The following is a 12778-nucleotide window of genomic DNA, read 5'->3' on the forward strand; positions in this document are numbered from 1 at the left end:
TAGTTATTCATTAGAATTTACAGTTTTCAGCTGGAGCGCTGTCACAGTTTTAATTACTTCACGATACTACATGCTGAGGTCATGCAGAGAATTGGAATGCCTGTAATGTGTATTATTTATTTATTGCAACTTACAATACCACTTAGTAGGAACAAGGAGCTTTGGGATCTCTGATGTTGAGGTGCTGGAGCTGACAGGTACTGGTTGTACTGGGCTCTGATGGGAGGTGCCATGAACTAATTGTACTCACAAAGCTTAGTGTGGATCAGGATACTCAGAATCAGTCATAAGAAAAAAAAAGCATTTTCAATTTTAATATATTTGTTCTTAAATGTGTCTGAAATGATAGTGGAACGTGTAGGTACAGATTTAAAGCACGTAGATTTGCTCTCATAAAATATAAGTAAGACCTGTTGGACAAGTTGAAGAAAATCTGAATAAGAAGAGCTCCTGGCCCAAGTACTTGTAGCTAGTGTTGTCCTAACTGCTTAATCAGCTTTCAATAACAGTAATTGCCTCTTCAGAATATTTTCCTGCAGGTTGATTCATCTGGATTGATGCAACGAGCAGCTCTGACATTGAGAAAGCAGGAAGCAGTGTTGTTTTCCTTCAGTCTGTAAACAAATGTTATGGCAGAGGATCTGCCAGGTCCAGTCTTGAGAAACCCGAGCAAAATAAGCAGCGTACATGAAGTACACACAGCTTCCATTGTTCATTACAGTTTCAAGTACATGACTTTGTATGTGAGCTTGTCTTTTTGGTTACAGTAATAGTTTACAATAGAAATAACATTAAACGCTGGCTTTGTGTGTTTAATCAGATTTTAATTTCCATACAAATGAATCACAGCAGACAAGAACAATTAGCATAGGAGATGAAGAGTGGCACTTCTTTGTCTTCAGAATGAAACAGATTCAAATGCTAGCAGTGTAAACACTAAAAGCTGGCTTCCATCTATAGCGTTGGCTGCCAAAAGAGTTTCTTAATGTATCAGACTTCACTGGCTGATGAACTTGTAAATTAATGAGAAATTAAGTCCTAGCAACCAGAACTCAGTCCCACGTCATCAGTGACTGCAGTCAGAGTTTAATCTTTGTGTCAGAGCTTTCTCCTGAAATGAGTAGTACGTTTTTGGACTTTGGTTCAGAGCAATAGCAGCCCTGCTGTATTGATTCATACATGTGCTCACCTCTTCAGCTGGGAGCTGCCAAGGCTGTGGGTTCCTGCACCACTCATGGGTGTTGGGTCCTCATTAGAAATACATGGCTTAAAAGTGAGGGAGTGTGTCAGTAGCACGTTTCTGGCTTGGAGATTCTGTTTTCAGGTATTCCCTTTTTCAGTGGATCCTTTGGACATCAGTGTCTTGGTTGGAATTTAGATTCTGAAAGCTTCAGTGCGCTCGTGTAATGCTTTCCAGGAGGTGTTCATTACAAGCTGTAGCTGTAGCTGGCACAGTTTGAAATGAATGTGGACAGATGCCATCCAATTTGATCTGAAGTTTGCTGGTTCAAAGCGACCTCATCGAATTCATTCAGAAATGTGAACTAGCAAGGTGAACTTGTATTGAATCATCAGCTTGTTTCTTGTGGCTGTTACGGTCTTGATTTGATATTGGAAGCTCTCAATGAGATTTACTATGTTGAAAAGTAAATGTGGGTTCTGAATTTAGATCCTCTCAGCCTTACCTTCAGTTAAACACTTCTGATGAGTAACTGGTTGTCCTTGTGCTTTCTGCATGGAAAAGGGGAGAGATGAGTAAGAAATTAGTTCTATTTAAAGTGAAAATACAAGATGTGCTTGTCCAAATGCACCCCTGGAAGACTTGAAGCAGAAAACACAAGCTGCAGTTAGCACAGGGCACAGGGCAGTGTGCTGCAGGAGCCATGCACCAGGACTTGCCTATGCTCAGGCCCCAGAAGGAAAACATTCTCAGTTATTCAGATTAAATGGGATAATTGGACCTGGGAGGACTTCCTGCATTGTTTTATAATGGAGAAAAGGTGCTCACTGCATAAAACCTGTGCAGCTGTGCTGGAATTTGGGACGGAATTGGGAACATCTTTGCAGGAAGAAAAGTTTTCTGTAGAAGCATAAACAGCCACCTTGAAAATTGCTTCCCATGGGAAACTGGGATTTTTGTATTATTAAAAGTCCTGATGATTTTGTTGCTCACTAACTTGGAGAAAATATTAGGCAGCTTAAAGAGCTTTTGGAATTGGTGGCCAAGGAGGTGCCAGGTGGGTCCAGCTGGAGATGAGCCCATGTGGTAAATGTGAGAGGTGGTTGGATTTCCTCAGTGACTGCATCTTGTTTGTGTTGAACCACAGCAGGCAACATATTCAAGGAAGCAAAGCAATTTAGAGGAAGCTCTTTCAGAGACCTCACAGTGAATTGGGTGCTTGAATAATGCAGGGAGATGTGGGCTCAGGGCTAGGAGCGCAGGACGTGATATTGACAGTGTTTTCAGAACACAGAGCTTCTCATTTTGCACTGGGCCCTGCCTTCATAAACATGTTTGTACACCCCATGTATACACATTGTTCATAGAGGAGTGTCTGTAACACAGGAAGCAACATTATGGCATGTAGGTGGCATATTTTAATGCCTGTGATTTCAGGACAGTGTCATTATTTACCTGACCCAGCTTTGTATAATTGTACTTAGAGCACTGGTGGCATGTATGGATCTGTGCAGAGACCAGAAGTGCTCTTTAGAAGTAGTGTAACGGAGATCTGCAGCTGGGCAGAAAGCATGTATGGGAAAACATCTATCAGAGGCTCATTGCTTAGAGTGGTCATAAATGAACTTTAAGAAACCTGACATTCCGTGCTGATGCTGCACAAATGTGGGAAAACAAGTTGTCATCCTAGTGATAGTATAAGGGGGAACAATTTTAAACTGGAGGAGTTTGAGATTTAGATTAGATGTCAGGGGAAGCTTTTCACTTGGGGAGATGGGGCCTGCATGGAGAGGCTGGGGATGCCCCATCCCTGGAGGTGCCTGAGGCCATGGATGGGACCTGGGCAGCCAGAGCTGAGGGGGGTTAGAACTGGGTGGGCTTTATGTTCCCTTCCCACTTAAGCCACTCTATGATTCTGTGATTGAGCTGTGCTGCTGGGAGGCTGCTGGAGCTGTCAGTGATTTTGTGAGCTGACTGTGTTCCAAGTGGATGAGGTATTAAGAGGATGTGCTCTAGGAGAGCTGTCAGTATCTTATACCAGTGCAGAAGGATGTGCTGTGATGGAGCAGTGAAGGTGAGATATTCCTGAAAGATACTGAGGGACACAAATTTAAGCTGAGTTATTAGGTTCTGGCATTTGATAGATGGAATTGGTATATATGCATAAAAAAGCTTTGAAAAATCATACTTCTTATAATGCTAATTAGGACTGACAGAACGATGACAGTGCTGTTGTTGCAGCAGGCATTGCATGTTTGCAGATAGTGACAGTTTCTTTTGAAGGATGTGCTGATAGGTGTGAATTCTACAATAGAGCTTAAGCTAGAAAGTGAAAACAAGTTCAGTGTTACGGAAATTGTTTTACAAATACTTTTGTGATATGGCTTTAAATTGGGTTGGACGTTTGTGTGTGTCTGGGTGGGTCCTGGTGTATGTAATGATTGGAGAGGAAATTGTGTTGTGAATTTGTTGTGTAATGGCAGCACTTAAAAGCTGCCATAGTGTATTTTTGTTACACCTCAGTTGTCAGAGAAGTGAGCAAGATATCTTAGTGCCCCATATGATGCAAGTGGGGAACACTGCCCTTGAATGCTTTGGGGTCCCACTGCTCTCACTTCTCAATCTGGCCTGGGCTTGGGAAGGCTTTGCAACTGCAGATTTCCCTTCCTTGTGTTAGAGACACCAGCTTATCTGCAGGTATGTGAAAGGAGCAGAAATGAGACACACTGAGGTTAATTGTCTTGAAAATCTATTTTAGAAACTTAACTGAATATTTTCTTCTAACATGATCAACTTGTATTCTTGTTAGTATTTCATAAGTTGAAAGCTTACCTCTCAGTGATATCCATGTTCTTTGTGGGTGAGGCAGAAGCAATTGGTAGATCAGAGCTCTGTGTTTCATAGGGCTGAACTGAAGTGTCTGTGACTGCACAAACCAGAAATCTGCCAGATAGATCTTATGTCTATTTTTAATTAGGAAAGTTATACAATGCTGTGTGTTAGAATTGTTTCACAAGCCCTGGAAGCAGGCCCTCCTGTCTATTAGAGCTGCAAACATCCAGTTGAAAATATGGAAGTAATCAGAAGCTAGGCAGCATTTAGCAGACCGAGTTATCCAGAGCTTCAGCCCATTACACTTCAGCAATACATGACACAGTGACCAATTTATGTAGATTTAGACTTAGAAGAAGAATATGTTACGTTTGAAACAAACCACACCTTTCTTCTTTTGCAGAGCTCCGCTGCACCCCAGGGCAGTTTGCGTGTCGGAGTGGTACCATCCAGTGCATCCCTTCCACCTGGCAGTGCGATGGATGGCCCACCTGTGAGGACGAGAGCGATGAAGTTGACTGTCCAGGTAAGGCTGCTCATCCCAACACTACCTTGTTTTTTTGTGTGGCTTACTCTAAAACATTTCTTTCAGTTGGCTGTGTCATACTTTGGTGCTGACAGCCTGTAGGTGTGCTGGCACCAAGGAAGGTTCCAAGTCTGAAAAAGAGACTTTCTTCACAGGGAAAAATCATGTTGCAGTTAAACTGAAATGACATGTAAGCCTGAGGTTAAGTTCTGAATTACAGTTTGGGTTGTGTGAGTGCATCACTCAGACTGTACTTAGTGTCACTGCTGGACTAGGTAAAGAGCTTATTTTATTGCTACCTGTTCCAATTACACTTCATATGCTTAAGTGGAGAACTTTGATCTGCCAAACAAACTGTTGTATTTACTCTTTATGAGCTCATGTATGTTCTCAGGAGCCTACTGCCAGCAACTGTTCTCTGCTGAAGCTGCCAGATAGAGAGCTGCCTTTAGTTTTGTTATTAAAGAAAATAATAATAATGTAAGTGAACATAGAATCACAAATACGAGCATTCTCATTTTTGTTCTTTACACAGTGGTCAATGTGATTTTTTTTCTATGTATCTTAAAAGTGAAAGGACCTATCTTATTTATTTATTTTGTGACAACAGTAATGCAGGAATCTGATAACGTAGCTTAGAATTTACCTGTGGCACAGTTCATAACTCTTCCCTCTACAGCATGGCAAACCTGTGTTCAACAACTGTTCTATGGAGCTCTTTGCCTTTGAGGTACTTAATTTGCATGGCAGAGAATCACATTCATATCACAGCATTCAGTCTGTCTGTCATCATTCTGAGTTCTAAGCTATTTTAGTTGCAGAGGTGCTACCAAATAGTAACATCGGTATTTTACAGGAACAAGCTGTTCTAAATAGTTGTGGTTTTTTAAGTGGAAATAGTAAATGTAACACTCTGTGTTTGAAGCTGCACACTTGTTAGCCTTCTCCCCACTGTGTTGCTCACAGATAATTAAAAGAATATGCTCAGTGCCTTTTTATTTTATTTTTTTTTTAAAGGAAGTTTTTGCTTGCTTTCTGTGAGCGGTATGTTTGCAGGGAGTGTAGAGAGGAACTTCCTAGTTTCTGAAAATTAAGCCATGTCATTAATGCAGCTTCTGTTTAAGGCTGTTATTCAGGATGTGGATGTCCTTAAAGGCAGATGCTTTTATAGTTGTGCTGTTATTCTTCCTCCTCCTTCGCTATTTTTGATCAACTATGAAGAGCTGGGGATCTACAAGTTCTGGAGGTCAATGAAGGTTAATAGCTTGGTTAGAAAGTCGCGTTAATGTTTGGATTTACTCAAAAAGCACTGATACTGAAATATCCCTTTAGTTCAAAATGATGGTTTGTATCAGTCAACAATCTTAAGCTGTTGCATGATGTTTGCAGTGGGAACATGACGACTCATTGATGGATCTTTGAAGAGTGTTTTGGTGCAAGGCTAGGGCGAGGATGTGATAGAAGTGCAATTGCTCGAAGGATGGACTCAGCCTTTGGTTGGGGTGTAGGTCTCATTGAACTGTCTGGCCTGACACAGAGACTTACTGAGGGTGCACTCAATGCCCTCATCCAGGTCATCAGTAAAGATAACGAAGAGGACAGGCCCTTGTTTCCTTTTACCCTAGCAGCCAAGTTGAGTTCAAAGACTCAAGGAAAGGAACTTGAGTCCAAAGACTCGAGGAGGAGAGCAACTGACATAGAGAGTATTAGGGGGGCAGGTGATAGAAAGCATGGAGAAGGAAAGTGCTCCACTTGATGAAAAGATTAACTGGATAAGTAATTGGTGGAAAAGGCTGTACGAAGTTAAAGGAGCCAGCAAGCTGGGTGTGGCAAGAACTGAGATATTTGCACAGTAATGCAAGGAGGCAGCCAGCAAACCAGAGAAACGGGAACTACTGGTGTAGGTCATAAAACTCTATTATACCTGTGACAGAAACGTAGTGGGATAGCATTGTGAGCTGAAATGGGCATCGAAGGGCATATGCTACGTGAACTGCCAAGAGTAGGGACTGGTGTGTGTGCTGCTGTGCATGTGAATGGTGTGTTGGAATATGAAGGACAAAATGAATTTAAGTAATGCTGCTGAGGCCCAGTTAAGCTTGGAAGAGCATGTATTTCTTAGGCTGGGGAAAATGAGCAGTCACAGGACAGACCGACTGCTGAGACATTGATTGGGAAACTAAAGCAACTAATAGTAGTAGCACAGTATCATACTCAGGAGTGATAACTTTCTTCTTAGGCCATTGAATTAACAAGAGATGATGCAGCTTTAAATTTAGAAAATACCTGTCGATTCAAATGAGTAATTGTGAGATGATTCAGCTAAATTTAAATCCTTAGTAATTAAGGTCCTTAATTTCAATAAAGGCAGACCAAACACTAAAAGAACAAGTTAGTGAAACCACTTGGGCTTGTGAAACTTGGAGAATTAAAACATCTTCAAATTAAAAGGGATGAAATCTCTCTGAAGCATTAAGAGAAAGTTTGCAAGGAAGGGCTCTGAGCCTGATTGCAGAGCTTTTCACTTTCAGCCTTTGGGCTGCTAATGGCACCCTTCAACGTGAGCAACTCAGGAAACATCATTGGTGGTGAGTTAGATTTTTGTGGCTGTGATGAGGGTGTGTTTCAATGACTACTTTGTCATTTTGCTATTTGCAGTGATTTAATATAAGGCCATTGAAAGTTATTTGGCACTATTCACATTTTTTCTTTCATGTTAGTAATGAATCTCCTACTGAATTCAGAGAATGATCCAGTAATAAAATTGTTCGATGATTGTGCGTTGTCTTAAGTACTGGAGACATCCCAAACCCTAATACTTCTTTGTTAGGATCATTCCTTTTAACATCTTCTCCAGAACACGAGGAGGTAAGATGTTCATTTATAGACAATCTGAATAAGTATATTAAATGACTTTTTTTTTGGTCAGACCACATGTATGCAAAATACACAGCCAAAAGTTTTAGCGGAAGGAGGATGTTTCCAGCTGAGGTAACTCATACAGTGTATTTTCTTCCACAAATTATTACCTGACTTTCAGTTTACCTCATGGCCAGGAAGCTTCAACACTCCTTCCAAAAGTATTCCAACCCTGTGCTTCTTTGCTTAATGATATATTGGGAAAAGCATTTCCGTTGGTTAGTCTTTCATTTCCTTCCTTAATTGAAGTGTTAGTTCATGTATAATGAACTGCTCTGTACTGAGATCTTTACATTGTTGGCATTGATGTGCTTCTTAGTACATCTCCTTTACCCACCTACCTTTTAAAAAAGCTAAATAATGACAAATAGTCCCTGATCAATTGCATGCCTTTTCTGAAGCCGTGCTGTCTCCTCCAGGATGCTTCATTTTTCCTTTCCCTTGTGGTGTTTGAGCTCCTTGCTGTCAGGGCACTCCATGGGTTTGACTGGTGCTCAGTACAGCAGGATGCTGGGTTATTTCATCTATTTCCCAGCTGGGCACAACTGATAAAGCAAAGGGTGGAGCTGCCAGACCTGTGGACATCTGAACTACGTTTCCAAGTCTTTAGATGTGAAATTGGATTTAATCCTGAAGCTCCGTCACCTCTTGGATTACCAGATTGAACTAAAAGCTTCCTAAAGGTTCTGTAGGTAATATACTGGAGAGAAAGTTTGAGGCCTAGCAACCAAGGTACTTTTCATATTTCATTTTTATGTACTGTGAATGGAATGATGTGCTGGAATTCCCTGTTCGTGATGGAAATGCAAAGATTCCAGGTCTAGTGTTTTGAGAGTCCAAAAGGAAATGTTAGAAGTCTGTCTTCCTGAGTGCCCAGTGCCTAGGCAGCATGCCCTTTGCTTCAAGTGTGTAGAATTTAATTGTAGCTGCAGACCAGACCTGTCTTAATGGTACATCTGTCTTCATGAAGTGCTTGGCTGGAGTGACTTGTTTGCTGTGGCACAGGAACTCTGGGAAACAGTGCAGCTTCCCAAATCCCAGGATTCGCCCCTGCATGAGTCCTGACCCTACACATACTTCTTTTAATAGTTCAGAGGCTCCTGACAGTCAGTCTCTTGTCTGCTCTTTTTTCTGTACAAAGCAGTCTTGGGTCTGTATGATTGCTTGCAGCTTCCCTTCCAGCTCCCCTGAGTGGTGTTTGCCATTGAGCACTGTGTTTGCTCCCCCCTGCAGCGCTGCCTGGCATGCCTCTGTTCCAGCCTGGTCCTGGCTCAGCTCCTGTCAGCTCACTTTTGTGTGTTCTCAGCACACGTTCCTTCTGTGCTGCTTGGCTTTTTGTATCTTTTCACATGGTCTGAGGGATAGAGACACAGAGAGGTGTAGAAGAGGAGTGTTCCCTGCTGCTGGAGGGCATGTTCATCCCTCACTGCACCTAAGGAAGCTCCTGTGGGTAAATGTTATAGGGCAACCTCTGTGGATGTATGTGGAAAATTGGACAACTTGGAATAATGGACCATCCCCTATTTGTTTTTGACATAACCTGGTGGCATTTGACCTTCTGTGTTCCCCTGCTCTGAAGAGGAATAACAAAACTTGTGTGCATGAGATAGAGCTTTCTCTGTGAGTTCTCAGGGCTGTGTTTGGCAGTCAGAAGTGCTAAGTCTTGTTCAGTTAAAAGGTAGAGTATAAGCAAAATACTTCGCTCTTCTAAATCCTTTTGTTCTGAAAAACTGTGAGTGGTATTGATTCAGATCTGAATCAGTTTGCCACCATAAAATGTGGTAGGAGCCATCCAGCATGGCAAGCTTTCCTTCTAAATAGGTAGCTTCAAGTTTGAAACAGCTGAAAACAGTCATGTAATCAGACATGTTGAGCAACTTTCCTGATGGTGTATTACTCAGCCCGTAAACATGCTAGAGTGAATTAGCGACTGTTTGTAAATTGGAAGGAGCTGCATGAATGCTAATCATGGCTGGATCCATTTGGAAGCACTTTGGAGGATGTTCCTGTCCCACATGCAGTGCTTTGCGAGAGAAAAAGAGAAACTGGCTCATGAGTCTTCCCCTGAACCCATTTTTGTCCTTGTCCACTTACTACTGTGCAAATCCCTTTTCTGGAATAGCCAAAACATAAAGCTGTTGTCTTGGCTAGGGAAGATACTGCTATTGCTGCTATCTCTTGTGTGTTTCTTTAGTATCTAGAAAAGGAAGGATTTGGAAGGTAGCTCATCTGTCCTAAATTAATAGCTTTCAGAATATTAACTCTGCACAAAAGCACTAAAAATGCTTGTTTTCTTTTTCAGACGCTGATGAAACATAGGCTGGCCTACTGTCTTAGGCTGTTATCTGAAAGCTTAGCTCGTGGCACTATTCCTTCTAAAGATATCAATATTTTTAATAAAGGGAACAGGAACAGCAGAGCACACAGAAAATGATTCTGTTGTGTATTGCAACAGCGCAATAGCAAACTGGTCCAATTACACCTTTGCCATCTGAATCTGCAACTGCTTTTCAAGACAGCTGAGTAATTTGCAGGCTTGTTAGCGTGGTGTTTCTTTATTGCCCTGGAAAAACTTGTCATCTTGCTTTTCTCAGAGACAGGAAATTCAGGTCAAATAGGAGCAATTTTATATTTGAAGAGCTCCAAATTATTAAGCAACTGACAGCGCTGGGCATGAAGGAGGACTTGTGGTGCTGTGTGCCCCCAGAGCTCTGCCTTGTTTCAGTGCCAGGGCTGCTGGTATGGGCACATTGTATTAGCAAGCATTAGAAGCCATGGTCTCCTTCTTGGCTGATGTTTGGTTGAGCTCACTTTGTGTGAGGTGTGGAGCTATTTTTCAAGGCATCTGCCATAAATTGTGTCAGCTTAAGTTGTTAACCGAAGTAACCCTTTCTTAATCTTGCATATTAAAACCTGTGAACTCCTCTTTTATTCCTGGCGGAGTTAAATTGTTAAGTACTTGTGGGCGTTCTGTTTAGCTGTGAAGGGTCAGCCATATGGTGTTGCATCTGCTTGCACTTCAGAAAGGGGACTAATGCTTCATGTGTTTGGTTCTTTTGCTTTACATGTTACCATTTAATGCCATGGGAAAATAGGGCTTCCCATGCTAAGCTCGGTTCATCGTCGATACAGCAATCTACGTTAATTATCTTAAGACTTTAAAAATAATGTTAATTAAAGATTCGCTTTTTTAATGTCTTAGTATCACTTTGAAGATCATAATGTTTCAGCAGCAGTATTTACACTGGGATTAACAGCAGTCCAATCCTAAAACTAAAAATAGATTGGCCTTTAATAAAAATAATCAGCCGTCCACATTGTTGAATTACTTTACCATTTTGTGCCCTTTGAAGTGTATGCTGACTGAATTTCTTGGCACTAATTCCTTTCCTGTGATAAATAGCATGTTCTAATATTGAGTATTGGGATTACAACTTTATTCCTGTAAGGCCATGTGAGTTCATTACACGCAGCCATTTCTTAACGGGTGATCTCCGTGGACATGTAATTCCTTGGGTAACGTGATAATCAAATATCCCTTGCTTATCCCATTAACATGGGGGAAAACTCAGTGTGCTGGTGCCAGATGATTGCAGAGCTACTCTGCTCTTCCTAGGCTCTCATCAGCAGTTTGTCCCAAGGAGTACATTGTCTGATGGTGGATCTTCTCAAGGTCTGTCCCCTGGGTAACACAACAAGCAGCCTCCAACTGTGTTTAAATTAACAGCAAGTTGCTGTGGATCTCTTGCAATTCAAAGTTTTGAAAGGAGAAAGTTTGATTTGTGTAGTTTTTAACATATTTCAAACAGATAAGCCTGTTAAATAAGTCCATGTTGCTGCTTTTTATTTGGAACCATAGATGGGTACGTAGAGCTAATCAGCTTTAAAAGGAAGTAAGCTGATTCTTTTTATAAGGAATACATCCGCACAGCTCTTTGTTCTGTTAGCTCAGATAGCAGCTGGTAGCATTAGGTGTTTCAGTGCTTACATTCTCAGATTCTTCATTTATCTGTTTTCAGGTTAATTCCTCATTTCCACATTAAACCTTGTGTTCATCTCGATCTCAAAGGCTTCTCCCCTGACCCTTCCAGCTGTACCACCTATGGACTCGTTAATTTTGCTAGCAGAGGCAGTGACAGCACTTCACCCATTTGCTCATTTGCTCCTGGAATGCCCCGGTCCCCTTTGTGGAATTACAGCTTGCATTGTGTTTTGCTGAGCTCCTGAGTCCATTTGTCTCATGCGCCCTTTCACAAGCCCTGACACCCAGCTTAGGGCCTATTCACTTTTTGTTTCAGAAATAATGAGCAAACGTTTGCTTTAGAAGGTTGAGAAGGAATAAAACACCTTGTTCTTCTGGCTGAGATGTCCTTTCCTGATGTTAATTTTGTCCTAGATCTCAAGAGAATATGTTGGAAAATAGATTGAAAAAGCTGTCTGTGTCTTTGAGTGTGCAGCTGGAGAGGGGGGAGTTCTGCAAACGGGAGGAGACAAAATGCACTGGGAATAGTGCATTTGCTGCAGCAACCAAAAGGACCGGTGTGAAGATCTGTGCAAAACTGCAGTTGTTGAAAATATGCCAAAATACTTATATTTGCAGGACTCATGTAATGTAGTGGTGGTTCTTTTCAGCTGTATCTCAGTTGTGAAATGGCCAGGCTGTTAGTACAGAGATCTATCATCTTTGCTTACCTACCTATTATTTATCACGTCTTGAATTAAAATTTGTCTTGAATTAAAACCCAGAGAAAGCTTAGTAAAATCAGCTCTGCTTTGTGTTCCACATTTCACTGGTACTGACTGTTCCTTCTTGTCCCTAGGATTGACAGGAGACCAGCGCACGTACCACGGGAAGGAGAATGTGGACTCCAGGCATAATCGAGGGAGAGGAGGGGAGACGACCCGCTTCCACACCGTCAATGTGGCACAGCCTGTCCGATTTAGCAGTAAGTTGCAGCCTGGGAAATCTGGCCCATCTTTTTGTTAATTAGTTTAACAACTCAGACTAATTTTTCTTAAAAGAAAATTAATAGGTTTTCTCTTGCATAGAAATTTGACCAATTTTAGTTCATGTTCAGTACTTTTGAAGGGTTTTGTACATTTCATTTATATATATGCTGTTATGATGCATGGTTCATACAGCAGACTGGTAGATGCAGAATACTCGGCTTCCTCTGTAGTTTGGTTTTTGTGCAACAGGAAGCCAAAATCAATTGCTTTTGATTGAAGTCATTTTGGCGATATTTTTAGATAAACTAAATGCATCTCAGATGTTGTGAGTTTCATAACCTTTTTAGGAGGAATAGTATCCTTGAGGAAGA

General features: G+C 41.5%; 1 protein-coding gene across 2 annotated transcripts in view; it reads left to right on the forward strand.

Moving 5' to 3' along the window:
- The window catches only part of DGCR2 (DiGeorge syndrome critical region gene 2), a 36306-nt gene that overhangs the window by 8781 nt on the left and 14747 nt on the right, over positions 1-12778 (forward strand). For both annotated transcript variants that reach the window (XM_015878274.3, XM_015878275.3), the window contains exons 2-3: positions 4416-4538; positions 12278-12403. In XM_015878274.3, coding sequence (XP_015733760.1) covers positions 4416-4538; positions 12278-12403 — 249 coding nt within the window. The remainder of the gene's footprint in view (positions 1-4415; positions 4539-12277; positions 12404-12778) is intronic.

The sequence above is a fragment of the Coturnix japonica genome, chromosome 9 (assembly GCF_054131305.1).
Source record: "Coturnix japonica strain WE chromosome 9, WE-NBRP24, whole genome shotgun sequence".
NCBI classification, from domain to species: domain Eukaryota; kingdom Metazoa; phylum Chordata; class Aves; order Galliformes; family Phasianidae; genus Coturnix; species Coturnix japonica.